This window comes from Eptatretus burgeri, chromosome 14 (genome assembly GCF_056783735.1).
Source record: "Eptatretus burgeri isolate ZD-2024b chromosome 14, Ebu_testis_v1, whole genome shotgun sequence".
Classification (NCBI taxonomy): domain Eukaryota; kingdom Metazoa; phylum Chordata; class Myxini; order Myxiniformes; family Myxinidae; genus Eptatretus; species Eptatretus burgeri.
Genome location: NC_140974.1, coordinates 74,613,425 through 74,636,785, shown reverse-complemented (window position 1 = coordinate 74,636,785; position 23,361 = coordinate 74,613,425). Strand labels below are relative to the sequence as shown.

Genomic DNA, 23,361 nt, shown 5'->3' with positions numbered 1-23,361 from the left:
TGTCTGCGATTAAACCGTCTCCCCCACTAGGTTTTCTGGTGAGGAGGGTGTTTGGATATGGACACCCAGCAGGATTAAAAACAAAACCTGTCAAAGGGCGGAGGAGCTCCTTGTGAGCAAACGGCCATCCATATCTGGTGCCCAACTGTGTGTGCGGACGACCTCATGCAGTTGGGTTACTTTTTATTAGGAGGTTGGTGGCAGGATTTGCACTCCAGCCACCGTAAGACCCTTCATTCTGAAAAACGTACGAAAAGCACAAGGAAATCTGAAAAACCTCTCCATGGGAGGGCCACCTGTGCAGTGGCCCTCCACAGGGCAGCTCACCAGATGACGGGATTTGGGCAAAGCCTTCGGGACCCCCACTCTTTAATGATAGGAGGAAAACCATGGGGTAACCTTCCTTGGTCAGATTGCTGTGTGTGTGTCGGGGTGGTGCTGAGGTGTCGTCCACCAGACGGCGGTCTCCTTGGGTTAACCTGAGGTGGTCCCTTTGGGTGAGTGCCTGGAATGTCCTATCTCTAAGTGAGGATGATCACCTGTCGCTGTCATCATCTGAGCTCAAGCGTTTGGACATCGGTATTGCAGCTCTCTCTGAGGTTTGGACACCAGATTGTGGCGAGATCATGGCGGGTAGTTTCACCTACTATTGGTCTGGTCGCTCTGATGGTTACCATGTCCAAGTAGTTGCTGTATCTGAGTCCAATAGCTGACTCCAATGATAATTGAGGTAACACCGGTCAACAAGCGTATGAGACTAAGGATTCATCATTCCTTGGGTGTCATTTCCCTGGTCTCTGTATATGCTTCGACTGAGGCGAGTTATCTCACCGTGAAGGATGCTTTCCATGCCGCACTCGAGTATATGGTTGATCAGAGCCCCAGGCGAGATAAACTTCCAGTCTTGGTGGATTTCAATGCATCGACTGGAACTGATAGGAATGGTTACGAGATGTGTTGTCCCCCATGGGTCTGGAACTGTGAACAAGAATAGCACTAAGTTCCTTGACTTTGCAAGAAGTCATGGATTTCGGGTGGCTAGTTCATGGTTTCAGCACCCACAAACTCATCGCTGGACTTGGTATTCCAATGCTGGTGGTGTGGCAAAGGAGATTGACCATGTGCTCGTTAATGGTCGCTGGAGGATGATCCAGAACTGCAGGGTCTACCAGAATGCTCATTACCTCAATACTGACCACAGGCTTGTAGAAGCAACTCTGAAGTTTCAGCTTAAATCTGGGAGAATGGTACCATCCCCCAGCCTAGGCTGGATGTTGACAAGCTCGAGGGTGAGAGGGTAGCTGAGGAGTTTGAGAACAGGCTGAGTGGGGATTTGGGGGGTCTGGGTGCTTTGGGGAATCCTAAGGAGTTGTGGAGTGCCTTCAAGACCACCATCCTTAATGTTGCCGGTGGAAGCCTTGGAACTCACCGGAGGGTAAAGAAGAATTTTGTTTGAAGGGATCCTGGATACCATTCACCAGAGTTGCAGTGCCAGACTGAATGGGAAGCATGAGGGAAGCGATGGCAACATGAGGGAAATGGAATGGAAGGCAGTGTGAGGGAGGGGGAGGGCAGGACTGTCTCCACACCTTATTATTGAGCAGGCTTTCATAAGAAGTCTAAATACAACTGTCGGTCTAATTGGAGGGAGAGGCATCACAGAGACATGGAGACTGGTGTGGTGCTTATCCAGAACAGGCTGTGCAAAAATCAACGTTTCCATCCAGAAGTTTATGTGCATAACATTTGAGACAAACATAAAGACCTCTCAGGAGTAAGACAAACATGGGACAATAATGATTTTCAAGAACCTGCTCTCCTTCATTGAGTGGAGGGCTCCTTTTGATTCAAGCCCTTTGAGTGGAGGTCTCCTTTTGCTTGAAGCCCTTTGAGTGGAGGTCTCCTTTTGAGTCAAGCCCTTTGAGTGGAGGTCTCCTTTTGAGTCAAGCCCCTTGAGTGGAGGTCTTCTTTTGATTCAAGCCCCTTGAGTGGAGGTCTCCTTTTGAGTCAAGCCCTTTGAGTGGAGGTCTCCTTTTGATTCAAGCCCTTTGAGTGGAGGTCTCCTTTTGATTCAAACCCCTTGAGTGGAGGTCTGCTTTTGAGTCAAGCCCTTTGAATGGAGGTCTCCTTATGAGTCAAGCCCCTTGAGTGGAGGTCTCCTTTTGATTCAAGCCCTTTGAGTGGAGGTCTCCTTTTGATTCAAGCCCTTTGAGTGGAGGTCTCCTTTTGATTCAAGCCCTTTGAGTGGAGGTCTCCTTTTGAGTCAAGCCCCTTGAGTGGAGGTCTTCTTTTGATTCAAGCCCCTTGAGTGGAGGTTTCCTTTTGTTTCAAGCCCTTTGAGTGGAGGTCTCCTTTTGATTCAAGCCCTTTGAGTGGAGGTCTCCTTTTGATTCAAGCCCCTTGAGTGGAGGTCTCCTTTTGATTCAAGCCCCTTGAGTGGAGGTCTCCTTTTGATTCAAGCCCCTTGAGTGGAGGTCTCCTTTGATTCAAGCCCTTTGAGTGGAGGTCTCCTTTTGATTCAAGTCCCTTGACTGGAGGTGTCCTTTTGATTCAAGCCCCTTGAGTGGAGGTGTCCTTTTGATTCAAGCCCCTTGAGTGGAGGTCCCATTTTGATTCAAACCCGTCAGTTTGAAACACTGCCCATGGTGTATTACCTGGAGACCAAGTCAATGTTCATAATACCAGGGAGATTGGAGAAGCGATCATTGATATTATGGAAGGGAAAAATGTGCTGTAACATTCATTGAAGAAGAAGGACCAAGCCATAAATTTTAACTCGAAGACTTGTGTCAAAATATGACAAATTGTCCACATAGATAATCCTCTTCTATTTCAAAGATTGATAATGATGGGATCTCAAGCAAATTATTTCGAAAATTCTCTGAAGTATGAACTTTGCACACATTCCCCAAGCTTTGTTTGAAACAAAGGACACTCTTCTGGAAGCTTCAAAATCCGTTCACGCAAAAGCTATATGGTCGGCAGTACCTTCGCAAGTACCACCATATCAGGATGCCAAATGTGTGATTGATGGTGGTGCTCTTCTCCATCGTATTCCGTGGCAAAAGGTGACACATGTGATAAGATATTGCAGGACTACAGTGATTATGTGGCCAGTAAGGATGGGCATGCAGTGGTTGTATTCGATGGATATCAGACAGGGCCATCCACCAAGGACTGCACACATCAGTGCAGCGTAGTGTGTGAAGGACCTCGGGTGTTATTCAATACATCCATGAAATTGCAGACGAAGAAAAACGAGTTTCTTTCAAACAAAGAAAACAAACAAAGATTTCTTGCTCCACTGAGTGATCGACTGAGCAGGTCTGGATGTGGACGTCAGCCACGCACCAGGTGATGCTGACGTAAGGATTGTCCAAACTGCATTGACTCTGGCAAAAAAAAAACCTGTGAGGTCATACTAGTTAGGGATGACTGATCTGTTAGTTCTGCTTTTACATCATACCGAAGGGAACAAATTTGATGTAATCTTCTGGCCTGACCTGAAAGTGGAGTCGTTACCAAGGGGAAACAGAATGATAAACTTGATGCAATGGGTCAGTCATCAGCGATTCTATCAACTTGTGACTGTCAGCAAAAAGGCAGTGCACCCCAACTTGTTACCTACCACCAACCTCTGCCGCAGTGAAGCAGCATTCACTTTGTGTATTCCACCAAATGCAGCAGCAGAAAGGAGTTACGATGGACACCGAGAAATGGGGGTGGAAAGTGTGCACGGGAACGATGGTCCCGATTCCAACTGACTCTTCCATCCTGTACCACGGCAACTCCTCCAACTAGTCAGGTGCACCTGCAAGACAGGTTGTAGGACATTCTGCTGCGGATGCCGCCGACAGTTCCGCTTATGTCTGCCTGCTTGTTCAGGTTGCAGGGGGATCTGTGAAAACATGAAGAAGGAAGAGGAAGATGAGACCACCGACAGTGGGAATGACAAGTTATAATATAAAACCAAATGTAATGATTCCATGGACTTCAGTGTAAGTTATTGTGACTTTCAAAGTGAATATTATAATTGATGCTGGGCTAGAGGTACCCCAAGCTAAATTACTTGTGACCACATAATTGCTTGGTAACTACATTCAATGAAACATTCCAAAGCAAGCACGTATGCAATGAATGGGAGTAAGGGACAAGACACGAGCAAAAAGACCTACAGCTGTTGTCTATTTAGTATGTACATGCACTTAACAACAATTCCACTTATCGGACAAGGCGCCACAGACTTCCAAGCAAAACCCCAGAAAGAAAAGGGAGAACTGGGCCCGTAGGCCTTTAATGGTCCTCGGAGTTTGGAAGACCGAAGGAGCTCCGCGAGGCCGTGCAGGTTACCTTGTCGCCTTGGAGACGACTCGATGGGTCTTTCAGTCGGCGACCCTCCGTATGTCTCGTCGTCAACACGGCAGCTGGTGTAACGGCGGCTTGGATGGTCCAGGCCTAGTCGATCGGGCCTGGCCGACGACGCTTCAGCGGAGCGAACGGGCCTTGCTCTTTTGGAGTTGATGCTCTTTTAAGAGCCCGCTCACTCCTCCGCGTCGCTCGGACCATCCCGGGGCCCGATCACTTCGGACCATTATGTCGCTGGCTGGCGACCTCTCTCTCCGGCTGGCGACTTCGCTGCTACCTCCACTGACCAACAACTCTGCACTGCACTGCAGGCTCGACCCGACTGGACTCCAGGCTCCAAACTCCACCGGACTCCAACGACCAACCGCTCTGCACCCTGTAACGGCCCAGCCCAACTTCGAACTCCAGAACTCCACTCAACAACCGAGCTCCCCTCCACCCCCGTGTCGGCGTTTCAGCCCGGCCTTTTATCGGGTTTGGGGTGGTGTTTGATCTTTCACCTTCGACCCTTCACCCCCGGCTGGCTCCGCCCCTTTTGTCATTCTGATCCGATCTTGCCGTCAAACGCGGACGTGGTAGGAATCACCGGCTTTCGCTCCAACGAGGAAGTCGTTGTGTTTGTCGGCGGAGATGTTGTTCGTTTGTGCATACCATTGCTGGCAAAAAGATGGCGGCGCCGTGGAGATGATGGTGAGGAGATGTTGTTCGTTTGTTGAAATGGTTGTTGTTGGTGAAAAGATGGTGTTGTTTGTGGAGATGATAGTGACATGTTGTTCGTTTTAAAATAAAGATAGCAAAAGAATAACGGCTAACTCAAAGATGTTCAGCCTGTTAGACATCAGTGGGGAAATCTAACCTGGAACACACACTTTCCGACATAACTGATCTCTGGGAAACCTGAATGGTGTTCTGTGAATTTCCACAACCGTAACAGTATTATATCAGGCCCAGGTAATTAATTCTCTTGATTAATCTGATTTTGCATGATTTTCGAATGATTCATTGTGCTTTGCATTTTATGCTAATTAGCCTACTTTAAAAAAATTCAAAAATTTTAATATATTTTTTGCCAACCTGGCTCGTATCTGGCAACACTTAAGTAATGTTTTTTTGCAAAAAACCGACGTGTGGTTTACAAAGAAAGAAAATGGAAATTCTTGCATTTCTGTGGGAATTATTGTCTTTAAGTCAAATTTAATTAATATACGAATGAGCTGATTAACATAAACAAAATATATTTTAATACGTAAATGTATAAGCTTTAATTTGACACCAATTTTGTGATTTTATGTTTATATTTGACAGAGATATTGACATTTTGCCGATCTTTGTGAGATTCATCTATTTTTTATTGGTTGCCATGGAAACAGCTTAATAAAGCATAGTGCAAATGAGTTATTTTTCTGGGAACATCTTTTTTCTGATACTTGGGGTATATATGAACACTGTGGTATCAGTGAAAAATTGTCGCGGGGGGGGGCGGGGGGTGCAAGGTAGGTCCCACTGGCCCCCGGCCTAACTTGCTTCCTTTGGGGAGTACCTCACAGGTGCCTGGTTTCAATTTTTTCCCATGAGCGGTTTCAGAGATACAAAGGTCCAAAGTTTTTCCCCGAAATGGCTGCCACACCACATGACCTATGACGTGATAGTTATCACAAAAACATTCTACGTGAGTAGTCGCATCTATGGTGAAAATTTCGTGAAATTTCTATGGTGAAAAAACAAAACCATGTCACTCTGCTTCGACACAACCCCGCTTCGATCGGACGCCTGACCCACGATGTCCTCTTTCTCAAATCAAATTCAGAATGGGTGGCAGAACATGTCTGGAGTTTCGCGTTGATCGGATAAGGTTTTTTTGTCCAACATGGCTGCGAGACCATGTGACTGCGGATGTTGAAATTTTCAACAAATATTCCCCATGCTGATTCGATCATATTTAAATTTATATATTTCTCTGAAACCGCTTAGCCTTTTGATTGGGAGGCTTTGCAGTGATGATCCACTACTGTTGCTGCAAATATTTTATCTAACAACCAGCAAATACCACTCATCGCTTCGCTGATGGGAATACTGAGATAGGGGGAGGGAGGGGGGAGATAGCGAGGGAAGTGAGGAGAAAGAGAGGGGTGAGGAGATCGAGGGGGAGAGAGAGAGAGTAGGGGTGGAAGGGAGAGGAGGGGTGGAAGAGAGAGGAGGGGGGAAGAGAGAGTGTTGCGAATCTGGAAGCCATTTGCACACAGATAGACAGCAGTCCCTAAGCTTAGTTATTTCGATAAGTCTGTGTTTATAGTTGGAATCCATCCCCTATGTCTAATGGGAATTTCGTGTGTGCGCTGTGAGTTATTTTATAGTCAGGTTTTATACATCTACAACAACAACAACAACAACAACAACGGCACCGTCCCTCACTCAACCCGGTCACCATTGCCCACGTGTTTTTGGCTGAAGGCGTGGGTGGAGCCTCCATCGCTTCAGATCGAGGCTCCGCTCCGAAGAATGGCATGGAGCGTTTCCTCCAGCCAATGAACGAAGGGCGAGCATTGCACGCGCGCCCCAGCCAATGTGAGGCCAGTGTGCCGAAAGCTACTACGGAGCCTCTTCGGGGGGGCGGGCCTCCGAGACACCTCAAAACACCCCCCGAGACGCCTCGTCCAATCAGGAGGCTGACCACCTCAGGGGCGGCCCTGCCCAGCCAGATGGGATGCTCGCCCCTCGTCCAATCCAGAGGCGAGTCCCTCAGAGCGGTTCCCTCGACCCACAGGGGAGGGAAGGCTAAGAGTAGGTGGTGAGCCGTCGAGAAAGGAAGGTTCGCCCCGTCGTCAAGAAAGGAAGAAGGAGAAAGAGAAGAAGCCTCGTCTTGCCTCCTGGCGTTCTCGTCTACGCGCGGGTGCTCGTCTCGTCTGGTCCGTCTCCGTGCTGGCTGGCTTCCGTTGCGTCGTTCCTGGTCTCTGGTGCTTGGTGCTGCGTTGTTGGTGGCGGATTTGAGTCCTGCCACTGGACAAGCTCGACCAGACCGCACGAGGCGGACAGATGCAAGAATAGGCCCCTGCCCTCAGCTCGCCTTTCCCTCCTGAGCTGAAGGATCAAAATAAAGGCTGCGGCCACCATTTCTTTGGGTGTGTGTGTATGGTGCCAGTCTGCTAAGTAGAACTGTTAAGTGCTTTTCGCTCACTGTACATTGCCTGCATTTCTTTTATTCGGATAACTCTGCTCTTTGTGTGCTCCCCTCCCCGATTATTGTTTATAAATAAACCCCCCATGTTAAATGTTCCAGCTCGTTTTCTGTGCTTTCTCCCATTGACTCAACATGGTGTGTATTGAGAATTAGTGAGGCCATCGGTGCCGTAAATCGTTCATTTAGTCCGACGCGGCTTTGGTAACTTCCTATTGGTTACGCCGGATCCGAGTCGGTAACAGCAACTCGGTTCGGACAAAGTCGACCGAGGGTGTGGTTTCCCCGGGAGCTAGACTGCGTGGTTATGTAGGTATATTGGAGACGAGACAATTAACCATACACCACACGGTCGAAATATTGGCGTCCACAGTCCGCTAAGGGACCCATGACCTTTGGAGTTATCCAAGGGTTACGACCTTCCATTCCGGTGTTCGGTGGGAGATGGCCTAACTGCTCCATCTAGCGGTCGTCCTCGACACCAAACCCCGGCCAAGAACAAGAGGAGGGGGGAAGAGAGAGGAGGGGTGGGGGAGAGGGGAGCGAGGAGGGATGGGAGATAGAGGATGGAGGGAGAGTGAGGAAGTGGGGGGGGAGGGGGAGGGGAGGCAGCGAGAGGTGAGAGGAAGAGAAGGTAGACATGTGGTGGAATGTCAATTATGATTCATATTGTCTCATCAAAATGATTCTGCATAGAATAACACATAAAATAATGTCTGAAATCCATTTTCTGCCAGTCATACTATAAATACCACCTAGAGACAAACACTGCCCGGACATGTCAAGAAACAAACTCCCGTCCGGAGACAAACACTGCCCAGATGCGTCCAGAGACAAACACTGCCTGGACGCGTCCGGCGACAAACACCGCATTAACACATCCGGAGACAAACACCGCCTGGACGCATCCGGAGATAAACTCCCGTCTAGACATAAACACCACCCAACACATCCGGAGACAAACTCCCGTCAGGACATAAATACTGCCCGGACTCATCCGGAGCCATGCTGTCCAGAGACAAACACTGCTCAGACACAAACTCCTGTCTGGACATAAACACCGCCCGGACACGCCCAAAGACAAACTCCCATCTGGACACGTCCAGAGACAAACTCCCATCAAGACACGTCCGGAGACAAACTCCCATCCGGATACATCCAGAGATAAACTCCCATCCGGAGACGTCCGGAGATAAGTACCATCTGGACACATCTGTTGGCAATCCCTGCCCACACATAACCACTGTCCAGACACATATGGAGATAACCACCGTCCAGACATAACGACCGTCTGGATACATCCAGAGAGAGGGGTGGGGGGGGGGGTCGGGAGTTATCAGGGAGAATGTTGTGCTTTGTGAACAACAAACACACACCACACCACACCACACACATACTTGGTCGATATCGGCCATTTTTCGGAAATCGGAAAGTACATCCCAGAAACCTGGAGGAGCTTTCACTGAAAAACAACGTTACATTTATATAGACATTTGAGGGAGATGTTCACAAACATTAATCTTTATAAACAACTTCATGTGACGGGTGGAAAAAAATTTGGCTCGGTAATTTAGAAAACACATTAATCCGGCAAATGGCTCCAAATTCGGGCGTTATCAAATATATTTTGCTTTGAAACTCACAAAGAGAAACATGTGAGCTTGTGAAGCAAATCCGATGACCAAATGCTTTAGAAACAGGCACGAGGATAAAGGAAAACCTGATAGAACCTCCATAAGATACAGGATGAAACTTTGCCACCACAGCACCCGTAATGGGCACGCCATGTCCACACATCTGCGGAGAGTCAGTACAGATCCAAATCTACCATATGTACCACATCCGTTTGTGCTGTATACGTACCTCTACCTTGAAGTACCTGTCAACTGTACATCCTGATCAGGACACGAACTGTACCACTATCAACTGACACAAGCTGTACAGCTCTGTAAGTGGATTAAGCACTCAAGCAAGCACTCCAACGGAACGCCTGGCTTGGCAAGTGATTACTAATTGCCGTCGGTACAACTTTGCACCCAGAAACACCCGTGCAATGTCCGAATTGGACAAATCAACACTTCTTTTTGGAGTTGGACTGCTGATACTTTAAATCTGGAGTTTATATTTTGTAATTCTGCTTCGTTTAAGAGATCCTCTCGGTTATTCATATGTGCAAATGAAATAAAGCCACGAACGCTGGCATCTCCAGGCATTTATAAACATTACAATGTAACCAGCTGATGAACAGGCATTCAATAATATGAGTGAGGAAAGTGAAAAAAATAAACTTTATCGTTAAGAAATCGTTGTAGTCTGTTCCAAGTCAAAGCATGGTTGAGCAAGCCAAAAAAAACATGGCGGTTTCAGACCCCTGCGAGGTTACCCATGAAATGCCTTAAGACCCAGACAGCGAGGTGGTGGAGGATCGTGAAGGATGTAATTAAATAATGCTATTAATTATCTTCAAAAGGAGTGTTTTAATTAACCCAAACATCCAATTTTCACTCTTGCACTTCCATGGAGATTTCTTAATATGCATGCAAAGTTTCAGGCTGCTTGGTTTTATAGTTTTGGAGGTGTGGAGGAGACACACACTCTGGCACACACACACACACACACACACACACACACACACACACACACACACACACACACATACACACACATTGCCTTTTATCAGTACAGACGACCTCATCAATCACGTGGTGTGGCAGCCACATTGGTTTCAAGGAAAATAATAAAAAATTATATTTTGGAAACTGCGATAGCAATCAATGCGAATCATTGCAGTTGCGATCCACTACCCTTGCTCCATGCAATGCGACATGCTTCATATTGATCTCGTGAGCGGTTTTGGAGAAAAGGATTTTTTAATTTTCGGTTTTCAAACTAGCATCACTGCCAAACCACGTGACCTATGGCAATGAAAATTTGGACCCTGCCCAGGAATGGGTGGAGGATCATGTGTGTGAAGTTTTTTTTGATTGGGTAAGGTTCATTTTTCTATCCAATGTGGCTGCCACACCACGGGACCTATGACATTATCATTTCCACACTGTATGCAGCTATATTGTTAGATGGTACTTAATAAATTTCACTTCAATCGAATAAGCGGTTGCAGAGAAAACAGAGAACATTTGCATGGATAGATTGTCGGACGGACGGACAACCCGAAAACATAATGCCACCGGCGACTTCGTCACCAGAGGCATAAAAATCTTGAGATCACTTTGTTCTCCACCTGAACTGCAAATGCTTTATGTACGTGTTGGTTGGTGCAAGCTCGGTGCTGTGTTTTTTACTTGTGTACAAATCTCTGAACCTCTGCAGATCTGTTCTCAGCTGAGCCTCCGCCTTGAGGACTACCAGACCACAAACTGTACAAGGCTTGACACTCTGAAGGTCAGTCTCAACACAAAATACAGCTTTTGTAAGTGAAGTGAGCAACATGACGGGGGTGTTGTACTGTGTAACGCTGTGCATCAAAATGTATTGAAAGGTTGAACATAAAGCAACACTCTGACTCGTACTTTCAAACAACTCAAATATAAACTAGAAGGTCACTCGGTGGAGCGCATACCTCCGCCACGTAATGCCTGATCCACGTAATGATCCACGTAATGCCGACATTTGCAAAATCCATAAAACTAATTTGACCTCAAAAATAATTAATGGTTGAATTCAATGACCAAATGTGCAACTCCTCTTCAAATTTCAAGTCAATCGGATGAAAATTGATGATTTTAGAAATACCACCTAAGTTGTTGACCTTTTGACCATTTCATCTCAAAAACGATACGCTTCTTCCTTACGACAAACTCTACCATGTGATGAAGTTTCGTGAAGATCGGTTAAAATTTATGACCTGAAGGTGATAAACAGACAAACAAGCAGACAGACAGACAAAGACAGAATAACAAAATCGTCTAACCCAATGCACTTGAGAAATCTTCGATTTTGCAAGTAACAACCAAGCAGACAGAGAGAGGTGAAAACATAACCTCCTTCACCTTCGGTGGTGGAGGTAATAAAGCATGGCATCCCAAGGGGCTCAATACCGAAGAACCGAGGTGTGAAGGTTTCCCAAAAATCAAGATAGCGTCATTCAAAAAACCCCGATGTTTGGACATTAACAGGCCATGTTTTGATGCAGACATCATGTGTTTGTGTGTCTAATTCTGTTGATGGATCGATGCTCCTGTTTTACATCATGGGATATGCTGGCTGTTGACTGCAGAGCAAGCTGCAGGCATGTGAGTGCTGTCGAGAGTTTCTGGTGGAACTGGAAGGAGTGGAGGAAGCGAATGTGATTGGGAGGGACAATGCAAGTGTTTCAGAAAGAGTAGAACAAACAGCTGGAGAGGAGGAGATGCATCAGCAACTGCGGAATGTCGAGGCTGAACTGGCACAAACGAAGCTGCAGCTGGTCGAAGCCGAGTGTCGGATACAGGTGAGAGAGTGAGAGCGAGGTGGAGCGGAGGTGAGACGTAATCTTTACCTCTTCATCAAACTTTACATCACGTCAATTTTCTCAACCGCAGGATTTAGAGCACGAGGTGAGTGTAGCACTGAATGAGGTGCACACGTCACGCCGTACGTGGTTCAACCGTACTCTTACCTCCATCAAAACGGTGACTGGCGCTCAGGGAAAGGACTCGTCTTGAGAATTTCCTGCACTTACTCCTCTCTCAATTCTTCCTTGCCATCCTTTGTTAAGATTTGTCATTTTATTGTGATAATCATGGCAATGATTATTATTAGGATGATGATATTTATGATCCCGGATTGGATCCTGTGTTTTAATGATTGTTCTGCCAAATACTCACAGAACGTTATCAGTTACGTTTCTCATTGCACCATCTTGTCTGCATGACTACCTGACTACCTGATCTTCGAGGAGGTGTTTTGACTCCAATTTGAGATGTTTCCTTTTTTTCACCTCGAACAGCTATAATGGCACGTTCACACTATTTAAAATAAATCCACCATTGTATCTATATTAGTGTTTCTGTCAGTCTGTGTCGCAGTGCACTATATACCTGTCGGCAGGTTTAAGGGAGGGATAGAAGATGCACACCTTCAAAATTGTTCCATTACAAGAAAGAACATCATTGTGAATGTGTATGTACATAAACATCACACACTGCCCAACTACAGTCGCACACCACCTCCTGCACCTATGCACCTCCCAATCCTTTACAATCAGGGGAAACTGCGGAGAATGGTATTGGTTACCTGTTTATGATGATTTGTGGTTCCAACTTTGCTAAGTTTTCAATGAATGGTCTTAAAAAAAATCATAAAATCAGGAGACAATTTCTAGTTGATTAAGTAAAATTGAACTCATCGGTAGGTAATAATGGACCTGGTGTAAGCTTTAACGGGCCGAGTGATCTACTCCTGTACTGAAGAGAACATACCGTATATAACATCTGATAAGCCAACAAAAATGGCACAATGAATTGATGAACTTTCATACAACTACTGCTACTCCATGTAGGTTTTTTTCCGACATCTTACAACCAATGTACTCTTCCAGGATGAGTTCACTGTAATTGCTTCGGTCGACCTGCGCATCTTGGTTTACAACCTTGCGCGGTGAGCTGTTACAATTTGATTCGGGGGTCTCACGCTGCAAACACAAGCACCACTCACAACGGTACTCGGGAGAGCACATACCTCCACCTGGCTGAACCGTTTACATTTTGTGTGCCACTGAGAGGTCGGATCTGAATCCTCATTGGTGAAGAATCACCGAAAAAATTATCGGATCCCGATTCAGATGTTCACCAACATTGAATCAATTCATCCCAGTGGCACTCCCAAACTGTCCACAAAGTTTCCGAATCCGTGCACAACGTTTGGTGATATCCTGCTCACAGACAGACAGACAGGGGTGAAAACATAACGTGTGTCCACCTTCGGTGTTGGAGGTAAATGAACATTTACATCCCCTCTTAGCACCACTTAACGGACCTCTGGTACCTTGTTCATGGTGCTGCGTTTGAGCCCCCATGTTGTCCGGGTTCTTTCCTCATTTCATACTTGTTTCTAATTTTTTTCACAATTCTCTTTATTCATTCTAATTCTTGCTTTTTGCTCTCTTTCATCTCTTTTACTGTCTCTTTCTCTCTTTCATTATCTATCTCTCGAAGGAGACGTGAATTCTTGCAGACTGTTTTCTGTGAGGTTCACTTGGTTGCGCCTGAATAGGGTTGAGGGTAGAGGAGTCGCGGCTGAAACCCGAATCCTGTCCTGGTTCCTCCTCATGACTCCGTCTTTGTTCTTTACTCCTTTGGGTTCCTTCTTGGGGTTCCATTTGATTATATCCCACCGAGCAGCACATTCACCTCAATCCTAAAACTTCATCTCTTCATGCTCTTTATTACCTTGAAACTGTTCCAGTGTTTATTTGCTTGTCTTTGTTTCTTTGTTTCACCTTATTGTCCAAGTCTGCAGCTGAGTTACTGCCCCGAACCTCATGGATTTCAGGCCGAGCTGTCATTCTCTCGAAACTGTAAGATATTGTCGCGTTCACTCTTAAAACGAACACATGTACCACAAACACATGTACCACAAACACATGTACCACGGACACATGTACCACGTACACATGTACCACGAACACATGTACCACGGACACATGTACCACGAACACATGTACCACAAACACATGTACCACGGACACATGTACCACGTACACATGTACCACGTACACATGTACCACAAACACATGTACCACAAACACATGTACCACGGACACATGTACCACGTACACATGTACCACGAACACATGTACCACGAACACATGTACCACGTACACATGTACCACATACACATGTACCACATACACATGTACCACGTACGCATGTACCACAAACACATATACCACAAACGCATGTACCACAAACACATGTACCACGTACACATACCCTGAGATTATTTCGATTATCTCTGTTATTCGGGTGAACTTATTGTTCCATTCGTCATACTAATACCACATATCATGATGATGTAAAACCGTTTGGAAAATACGTTTTTTGCCGAGCGAATCGTTCACTCACGACAGACGCTTTTGTCGCGCCACATCATTCAGAGCGAATCGTTCACTCACTGTGGACGCTTTTGCTGTGCCACATCATTAAGAGCGAGTGGTTCTGTCTCTGTCTCTGTCTCTGTGTCTGTGTCTGTGTCTGTGTCTGTGTCTGTGTCTGTGTCTGTGTCTGTGTCTGTGTCTGTGTCTGTGTCTGTGTCTGTGTCTGTGTCTGTGTCTGTGTCTGTGTCTGTGTCTGTGTCTGTGTCTGTGTCTGTGTCTGTGTCTGTGTCTGTGTCTGTGTCTGTGTCTGTCTCTCTCTCTCTCTCTCTCTCTCTCTCTCTCTCTCTCTCTCTCTCTCTCTCCCCCCTCTCTGCTGTTCCTTTTGTCCCGTTACATCCGGATCTGTTCAGTGTACAAATGTTCCTAGCTTAATGAAGGGGTTAAATCCCTTTGTAACCCCCCCCCCCCCCCCCGTCATGTGCACCTTCATTATGTGGGAGCTCATTTTCCATTATTTCCAACTAGCAAATACCACCCGTCACTTCGCTAACAGGAATACTAAAGGGGAGGGAGAAAAAGAGGGAGAGAGGGATGGGGTGGAGAGAGAGAGGGGATAGTGAAGAGGTGGAGGGGGAAGGAGAAAGGAGGGGTGGGGTGATCGAGGAGGGGTGTGGGATTGAGAACGTGTGGGGGAAGGGAAGACAGGTGAGAGGAAGGAAAGGCAGACAGACATGCGGTGGAGCGTTCATTATGATTCATACCGTCTCATCAAAGTGATTCTACATAGAATAACAGTGAAGATGCAAACAAAATAATGTCTGAAATTCATTTTCTACCGGTCATAATATATACACGGCCCAGAGACAAACACCATCGAGACATGCTCGGAGACAAAATCCGTTGGACGCATCCAGAGCCAAGCCGTGCAGACACAAACACTGCTCAGACACAACCGAAGACAAACTCCCGTGCGGACGCGTCCGGAGACAAACACCGCCCGGAAGTGTCCGGAGACAAACACTGTCTGGAAGTGTCCAGAGACAAACACCGCCCAGAAGCGTCCGGAGACAAACACCGTCCCGAAGCGTCCAGAGACAAAAACCACCCAGATGCGTCCGGAGCCAAGCTGGCCGGAGACAAACACCACTTGAAGATGTTGGGAGACAAACTCCCCTCCAGACATAAACATTGTCCAGACACATCCAGAGACAAACACCATCCAGACATAACCACCGTCCGGATATGTCCAGATACAGAGAGAGAGGGGAGAGGAGAGTGAGAGATGTGTGGGAGGAAGGTGCTGCACTCTATTGGGAGGAAGTAGAGCAAGGATTGAACAGAGAGAGAGAGAGAGAGAGAGAGAGAGAGAGAGAGAGAGAGAGAGAGAGAGAGAGAGAGAGAGAGAGAGAGAGAGAGAGAGAGAGAGAGAGAGAGGTGGGGGTCGTGGAGTTAGCAGAGAGAATATGTTATTGTTTATGAACAACACACACACACACACACACACACACACACACACACACACACACACACACACACACACACACACACACACTCGGTAATTTGAAAACAAGTTAATATGCGAAATGGCTTGGAAATCAGGTGTTATTTCAGAACACCTCGCTCAGGGTGACGTAGCATGAACCACTCGCTGAGGGTGCCGGAGCACGGACCACTCGCTGAGGGTGCCGGAGCACGGACCACTCGCTCAGGGTGCCGGAGCATGAACCACTCGCTGAGGGTGCCGGAGCACGGACCACTCGCTGAGGGTGCCGGAGCATGGACCACTCGCAGGGTGCCAGAGCATGAACCACTTGCTGAGGGTGCCGGAGCACGGACCACTCGCTCAGGGTGCCGGAGCACGGACCACTCGCTCAGGGTGCCAGAGCATGAACCACTCGCTCAGGGTGCCGGAGCACGAACCACACGCTCAAGGTGCCGGAGCACGAACCACTCACTCAGGGTGTCGGAGCACGAACCACTCGCTCAGGGTGCCACAGCATGAACCACTCACTCAGGGTGCTGCAGCACGAACCACTCGCTCAGGGTGCCGGAGCACGAATCACTCGCTCAGGGTGCCGCAGCACGAACCACTCACTCCGGGTGATGGAGCACAAACCACTCGCTCAGGGTGACGGAGCACGAACCACTCGCTCTTAATGATGTGGCACAGCAAAAGCGTCCACAGTGAGTGAATGATTAGCTTCCGCAGTGAGTGAACGATTCGCTCTGAACGATGTGGTGCGGCAAAAGCATCTGCAGTGAGTGAACGATTCGCTCTGAATGATGTGGCGCGACAAAAGCGTCTGTCGTGAGTGAACGATTCGCTCGGCAAAAGCGTCCACAGTGAGTGAACGATTCGTTCAGAATGAAGTGGCGTGGCAAAAACGTTCACAGTGAGTGAACTATTCGTTCAGAATGACGTAACACGGTACTGCTGTTGACAATGGGCACTCGGCAAGTGGCTTAAGCTGTTGCCTGCTCATCTGTGCACGAGTCACGTGGTACATCAGTTCGAGGATGACGGTGACGGGTGACATCGGGTGACGTTATAACTTTATACGTTATAACATTTAGAGCAAACATTGTAACTTTTTTTAACGTCCGTTTTTCACCAGATTTGCTTTTATTCTCTGAAGAGCACCTCGTGAAACCTCCCCAAATATACACAGATCTGGCAAACGCTATGGATAAGCAGTCCCTCTCGGGGACAGGGCAGTGAATGCATTAAATCGTACAGCTCAATGAATCTGGTTAATTTTGGCACATTCCTAATTTTTTTGTTCACTCAATATAATTATCCAAACAGCAGAAAAAGATCAGTTTAATGCTTTGGAAATTTCACATTTTCTTGTGTATCGATGAAGAAGGAGGGAACATAGCCTTGCTTGCTCAAAGAAAATTTGTATATCGGCTTAATTATGACTCGTTATTTCTTTAAATCATAAGATTTTACAACAGATTTTGACACTTATTTAGTCCGGACGAAATCCAATCCTGAAAAATGAAATAATATTTCGATGATATTCTTTAATTAGTCCGTGAGAGTAGATCGTGGAAAATTGTATCATACAATGCATAAAATTACTCCAAGCTCCTAATTTGAAAACAATATAACTAACAAAAGTGATGTGTATAACGATTTGTGGCTATCATGAACAGACCTTCGATAAAATGAGGGAGGAAAGTGAAAAACCACTTTATCCTGAAGAAATCATTGCGGCCTCTTCCAAGTCGAGGCATGGTTGAGCAGGCCAAAAATAGATGGCGGCTTAAGACCTCAGCGAGGTGACATAGGATATGCCTTTAGACCCCATAGGGAGCGGTGACCGAAGATGCGCCTGATCAAGGATATAATTAAATAAGGCCGTTAATTATGTTCAAAAGGAGTGTTTTAATTATCCCAAACACCTAATTTTCACTCATGCAATTCCTTGGAGTTTTCTTCGGATGCATGCAAACTTTCAGGCTGGTAGGTTTTTATGGTTTTGGAGTTCTGGAGACACACTGACACACACTGACATTTATTCGTGCAGATGGGAAAATTACACATCGTTTCCAAACCGTAATGTTTTGGTCGAAAAGCAAAGCCACATGCCAATGGAACAAAAAACGTGGTCAGAACAACGGAATATCTTCTTAAAAAAGCTTGGATTGGCAAATTATACCGTTTTTGCATTAATTAGGTTTCTTGTGTAAAATGTGTATTTTCCTAAGAACAAGCTCCAAAACACACTATATGTTGAAAAACACACGTTTCTGCATAAGAGTAGTGATTGAAAACAAAATTGGGGTCAGAGCAAGTTAATGTGATGTTAGAAATGCTTGTATGATGCAAATTAGACCAATTTGCAGGGAAGAATGTGTAGTTTTGCTTTAGTCAGGTCAGGTATGGGAGCATGCGTCAGAGCAGCGCGTCACTGTGTCCACTTTCCGCCAGTACTCCAGGGGCATCCGTCTGGCCATCCCCCAGGCAGATGCCTGGCCCATCCCCATCTCCTTGAGATGTTGATCAATCTGCTGCAACCACGAGGCACGTGGTCGGCCCATTGGCCTCCTCCACTCACGAGGGTCCCTCGCTGAGAGAATCTGGTGAGCAGGATCAGCATCAGGAAAATGAACCACATGTCCATACAGCCGCAGCTGATGCTCATGGACTATGCAGGTGACAAATCTCATTTGGGTCTCTCTCAGCAACCGCTTGTTGGACACAAAGTCTGACCAGTGATAGCCAAGGATTCTCCAAAGAGATCTGGTCCCAAAGGAATTGTCTCCATCTCAGATCCCTGGTCAGAGTCCAAGTCTCACATCCGTCGAGCAACACTGGAAGCACCAAGGACCTGAAGACTCGGACTTTCGTCCTCCTGCACAGGTACCGGCAGCACCACACCCCATGATCCAATCAATCCATGACTCCCCAGGCCCGACCCAGATGTCTATTGACCTCTGGCTCACAGCCAGCACAGATATCAATATCACTGCCAAGGTATGTGAATCTCTCTGTACCTCAACATTCTCTCCACAAGCTTGCACAGAGAAGATAGCAGCTTCGAACATGTCATTGAAAGCCTGGATCTTAGTTTTGACCCAGGAAACTCATAATCCCATCGGCCTCAACTCCTCAATCAGCACCTCAAGGGCACCCAGCTTCTCTGCATTAAATTGTTTCTCGGACCAAGCTCTTCCATGAGCCTCGACTGTGCATCAAAATCTTTTTTTTAATCCACCCCCTATTTTATTTTACCCCACATCCCTCATCCCTGACCACCAGCCCTCCACCCTCTTTCTCTTACCTATTTATACCCCCATTTGAACAGGGATTCACTCCCTTTATATCCTTACCTATAGATAAACTCTGGAGAGTATATACAGTGAAATAAAGACCTGTTTACCCTCCCTCCTTCTTTGCGGTTTCTGTCCTTTGTGAAAAAGAACTCCTGAAACACAATCTGTGGCATAAGCTTGTGGAGTTGACAATCCTGCCAAAAAAAATAAAATTCTAAAGCCATGTCAGTCGAGTGATTCTGCGGATTGCGGTGTATCAGCTGATACTGAATTAGGCAGTGAGTATGTTTTTTTTTTGTTGTTTTTTTTCAGACTGAGCCGGTTTGCCAACTCAATGTTTATTAGTTATCATCCCAGCTTCAACAGAAAGTTATTGTTCAGAGATTCTGGGGCTTATTCCACTTTGGTCGGAAAACGTGTGCATAAACCCAGAAGAGGTTCCTCGGTGTGGTTACCTACCCTCCCACCTATAGCACATGGCGATGGAAAAGTACTAGGACCATGCCAGCATTCTTCTGGAAAGATCGATGCCCCTCCCCACTCTCAATTCTATGTAAACCATGGAGGTTAAGCTTTGGTAAACCCTCATTGACTCATCATATCTGCTGTGATGTTGCTTTACAAAGAAATTCCAACCAAGATGTAAGTCGACATGCTTGCCCCGGTCCTCGTACAAAACTGGTCTGTTTGCCATTGCACCTCAAATTGATGAACTATTATTTTTTCCCCTCCTAGCTTTGACTTGGCGATAGAAGATTCCAGTCTCTCCAATTACATTTTAGACAAGTATTCAATTGAGGATGACTCGCTTTCGTGGGACGATTGTGGCTTTGAATCAAAACATGATCTTCTTTCGACTGATGTATATTTCGAACTGATGGCTTGAATTCAGCCATCGATCATCTCGAGGTAAATTTTCATTTATTTTTAAATGTAATGCTATACAAATGCCTCCCCGTGTGTGTGTGGTGTGGTGTGGTGGAGGGGAAGAGGTGGGATAAGGGTGGAGGCACACTGGAGGGGTGGGGGAATAAATGGGGGTGTGGGTGTGGCATGTGGGTGGAGACAACAAAGGGGTGGAGTGATTTATTTTTATTATTTCGTTTTTATAATTCTTTTCAATCATTTAATTTTTGCATTTATTTAATTTTTTTCAAAATTTTTACTTTTCCTTAGATTATTCAAATTTTTTTCTTATTTATCATCTTTGTCTTTTGTAATTCCTGTGAGTAAAATGATCCCTAGATTTCCTTTCCCTGTAAGTGAACCACTTTATTTGTCCAAGGAAATGTTTCTAAAACACCAATTATTTTTTAAAGTTCATAAGTCCACCTCTTTGTATAACCTTTCTCAAAGTGTGATTTCCATCGATATATTCTGACAATATCACCAACTTTAAACTTTGGTTTTCTCTGATTAATCTCCCATTATTATTGTAATTTTGTAAATGTTTCTGTTGGTTTTTCTTTTGGTGAAGAATGAACTGTATTATTGTAATTATCTACAATGTCCTGAATTGATGATACCCATTGTTGAGAACCAAGATGAGTACATTTTTTATACAATCTCTCTTTCAAAGGGCGATTAAAGCACTCGATGATTCTGACTTTTCCTTCATGAAAGGTACTATACAATGTGATATCGTTATCTTTAAGGAGATTATTAAATGTTTTGTTATAGAACTCTGTTCCCTCATCCTTCCATATTTTTTTGGCTTTCATTTGCTTTTATTAAATATCTGTTGGAATGCTATCACAAAAGTGGTGCCTTTGTTTTTCAAAGGAACTACCCGTGCATATCTTGACCTTAAATCAATAATGGTTAATGCATACCTGTATCCCCTGTCTTTTTTCAGTTCAATTAAATTGGAAGGCCACATGTAATCAACTGCTTTGGAATGGACCTTTCACCTTTTAAATTGTGATTATCAGTTTATGTAATTCATAAGCTAAAGGCTTCTCATCTAAAGGTTTATAAGCATGCTCCTCAGTCTTGATGACATCATTTAAGATTAATAGTTTTTTTTGCATTACCAAGCCCAATTTTTAATTTCGCACCAATCAACTGCCTCACTATGAACCTATCCATTTTTTCTCTTAACATTGCATTTCGTATCAAAGACAAATTATTCAATATTTTTCTATCAGCTTCGTGTTTTTTTTTTTTTCCAATGTCGTGCTATTCCCTTAATCAATATCGTGTTTCATACAAACTTCATCAACCCTGTTTTTAGGTTTGCTCCACGGCTTAGGATTGTCAGCTTCATCTAATCTCTTGTCCAAGTTTGTTCCTGGACCACAGAAAGAATATCCTGGTAGATGCAATTCCCCTGGTATCATCCCACTTGTTGTAAATTTACTCCCCGATAAATGTTTTTGTGTATCTCCCTCAGTTTTATGGTTATCATGTTTAGATCTACTCTTTTTGATGTTCACACGTTTTGCTTCCACACACCGAACATATCCCCCTTTGTATTGTGGAATAAATGAACACAATTTCCATTCAGGTTCAGCATATAAAGGAGAACGTTTAATTACGTACGTGCGCACATACGGGAGACAAAAAAATCCATCAATGAAACTCTCTCTCAAAGAAAACCACACTAATGCAAGCCCTATATGGGGGAAACAGGGACAAGTGGGGGAAATGATTGAACAAGCAGGATAAAAGAGAAATAGCCTTTCATCTGCGAAAGAGCAACTATTCCCATAGTCCAAAATAAAAATAATTTCTTTCTGCTACTGGGAAAGGAGTGAAACAGTCCAAACAATGCAGGCAAGGCCCAAGTACAGCCAATCAGAAAAGAGCACAACAGCCCTTCAAGGTTTGAATGTACAGATAGTTACACAGATCAAGGGACACGTTGTCAACGTTGATAACGAACAACATTACATTGGCTGGTGCTGCTCACAGAACTTCGGCAACTTTCACAATGCGTCCACACAAAAAGCCATGCATTAGATATTTCTTATTTAGTTCACAAATTTAATGAATCTAAAGTTATGTTTAATCATGTACTAATTAATATACTTAAGTCTTCCTGGAACTTATGCAACATTTCCAGGTTGTTGCATAGTTTTAATCAAAAATGACAAATCAATATCAACTGAAGACAGATGTATGTTTTACAGAAAGCAAATGTAACAATGTACATGGTTAATCATGTTTACATTGGAATCCTTTCAACTGCAGCATTTTCCGAAGTTCAAATAATATTTTATGAGTGAAGAACAATATCTTTATTCATTCACACTTTGGGCTGGCAACACCAATTACAAAGGCTTAAAGAGGAAATCTTCGACATCCCCCCCCCCCCCCCCACCAGCTACCTTAGCACTTGCGTATTGAGGAAAGATGGTCAGAAAAGCCAAGTCAGTGTTAAAAATACCCTGCTAACTTCGTTGCAAAATTTTTGAAATGGGGAATGGGTAAGTATATGTACATGAGGTACCACATAACCCAAAAAGCACATATCTGTTCAATTAATCGGAAGCATACGCTCGGTTTCCACAAATAAAATAGGTGTTAATCAATTCTGCTTGTGGCCTCATCGCACAATTTTCAATAATACAACTCTCACACTCTTACTTGCCTCACATTTTGTTTTCTCCGATACCTTCTTTACTCGGCATAATTCTGGTTTATCTTTTTTTTGCCTTACCAGAAATTATGGAGGTATTTTACTTGAATTAAAATTAGGCCAGTACCAGCTACGAATCAGTGAGCAATACAATTACAAGGGACAATTCCTAATTTCATTAATTGATTTCATAATTGTTTTTTGGTCTCGCCATTCTTTTCTATATTTTGGTTAATATAAATAACAAGCTGATTTTCCCTTTACAGTTAACTTATGATTCCTCATATTATAATATTGACCAATTTATCAATCAATTTAGTAACATAGACCCTCTTTCAATATAATGTAAATACCTCGACTTAATATATTATTTCAATTCAATACTCAGTCACTTTTGTCTACTCTTAATTAATAAACCAACTC

The 23,361-nt window shown here is 45.0% G+C and overlaps 1 protein-coding gene across 12 annotated transcripts in view; it reads left to right on the top strand.

Moving 5' to 3' along the window:
* LOC147013640 (rab GTPase-activating protein 1-like) overlaps positions 1-20,329 on the top strand; it is a 337,271-nt gene extending 316,942 nt beyond the window's left edge. For 11 of the 12 annotated variants that reach the window (XM_085855704.1, XM_085855702.1, XM_085855700.1 and 8 more), the window contains 3 exons: positions 10,871-10,942; positions 11,778-11,990; positions 12,082-12,537. In XM_085855704.1, the coding sequence (XP_085711830.1) occupies positions 10,871-10,942; positions 11,778-11,990; positions 12,082-12,204 (408 nt within the window). In that variant the 3' untranslated portion in view covers positions 12,205-12,537. Of the gene's footprint in view, positions 1-10,870; positions 10,943-11,777; positions 11,991-12,081; positions 12,538-20,093 lie in introns of those variants that run through there. The other variant, XM_085855705.1, reaches the window with a different exon arrangement.
* The last annotated feature ends 3,032 nt before the right edge of the window (positions 20,330-23,361 follow it).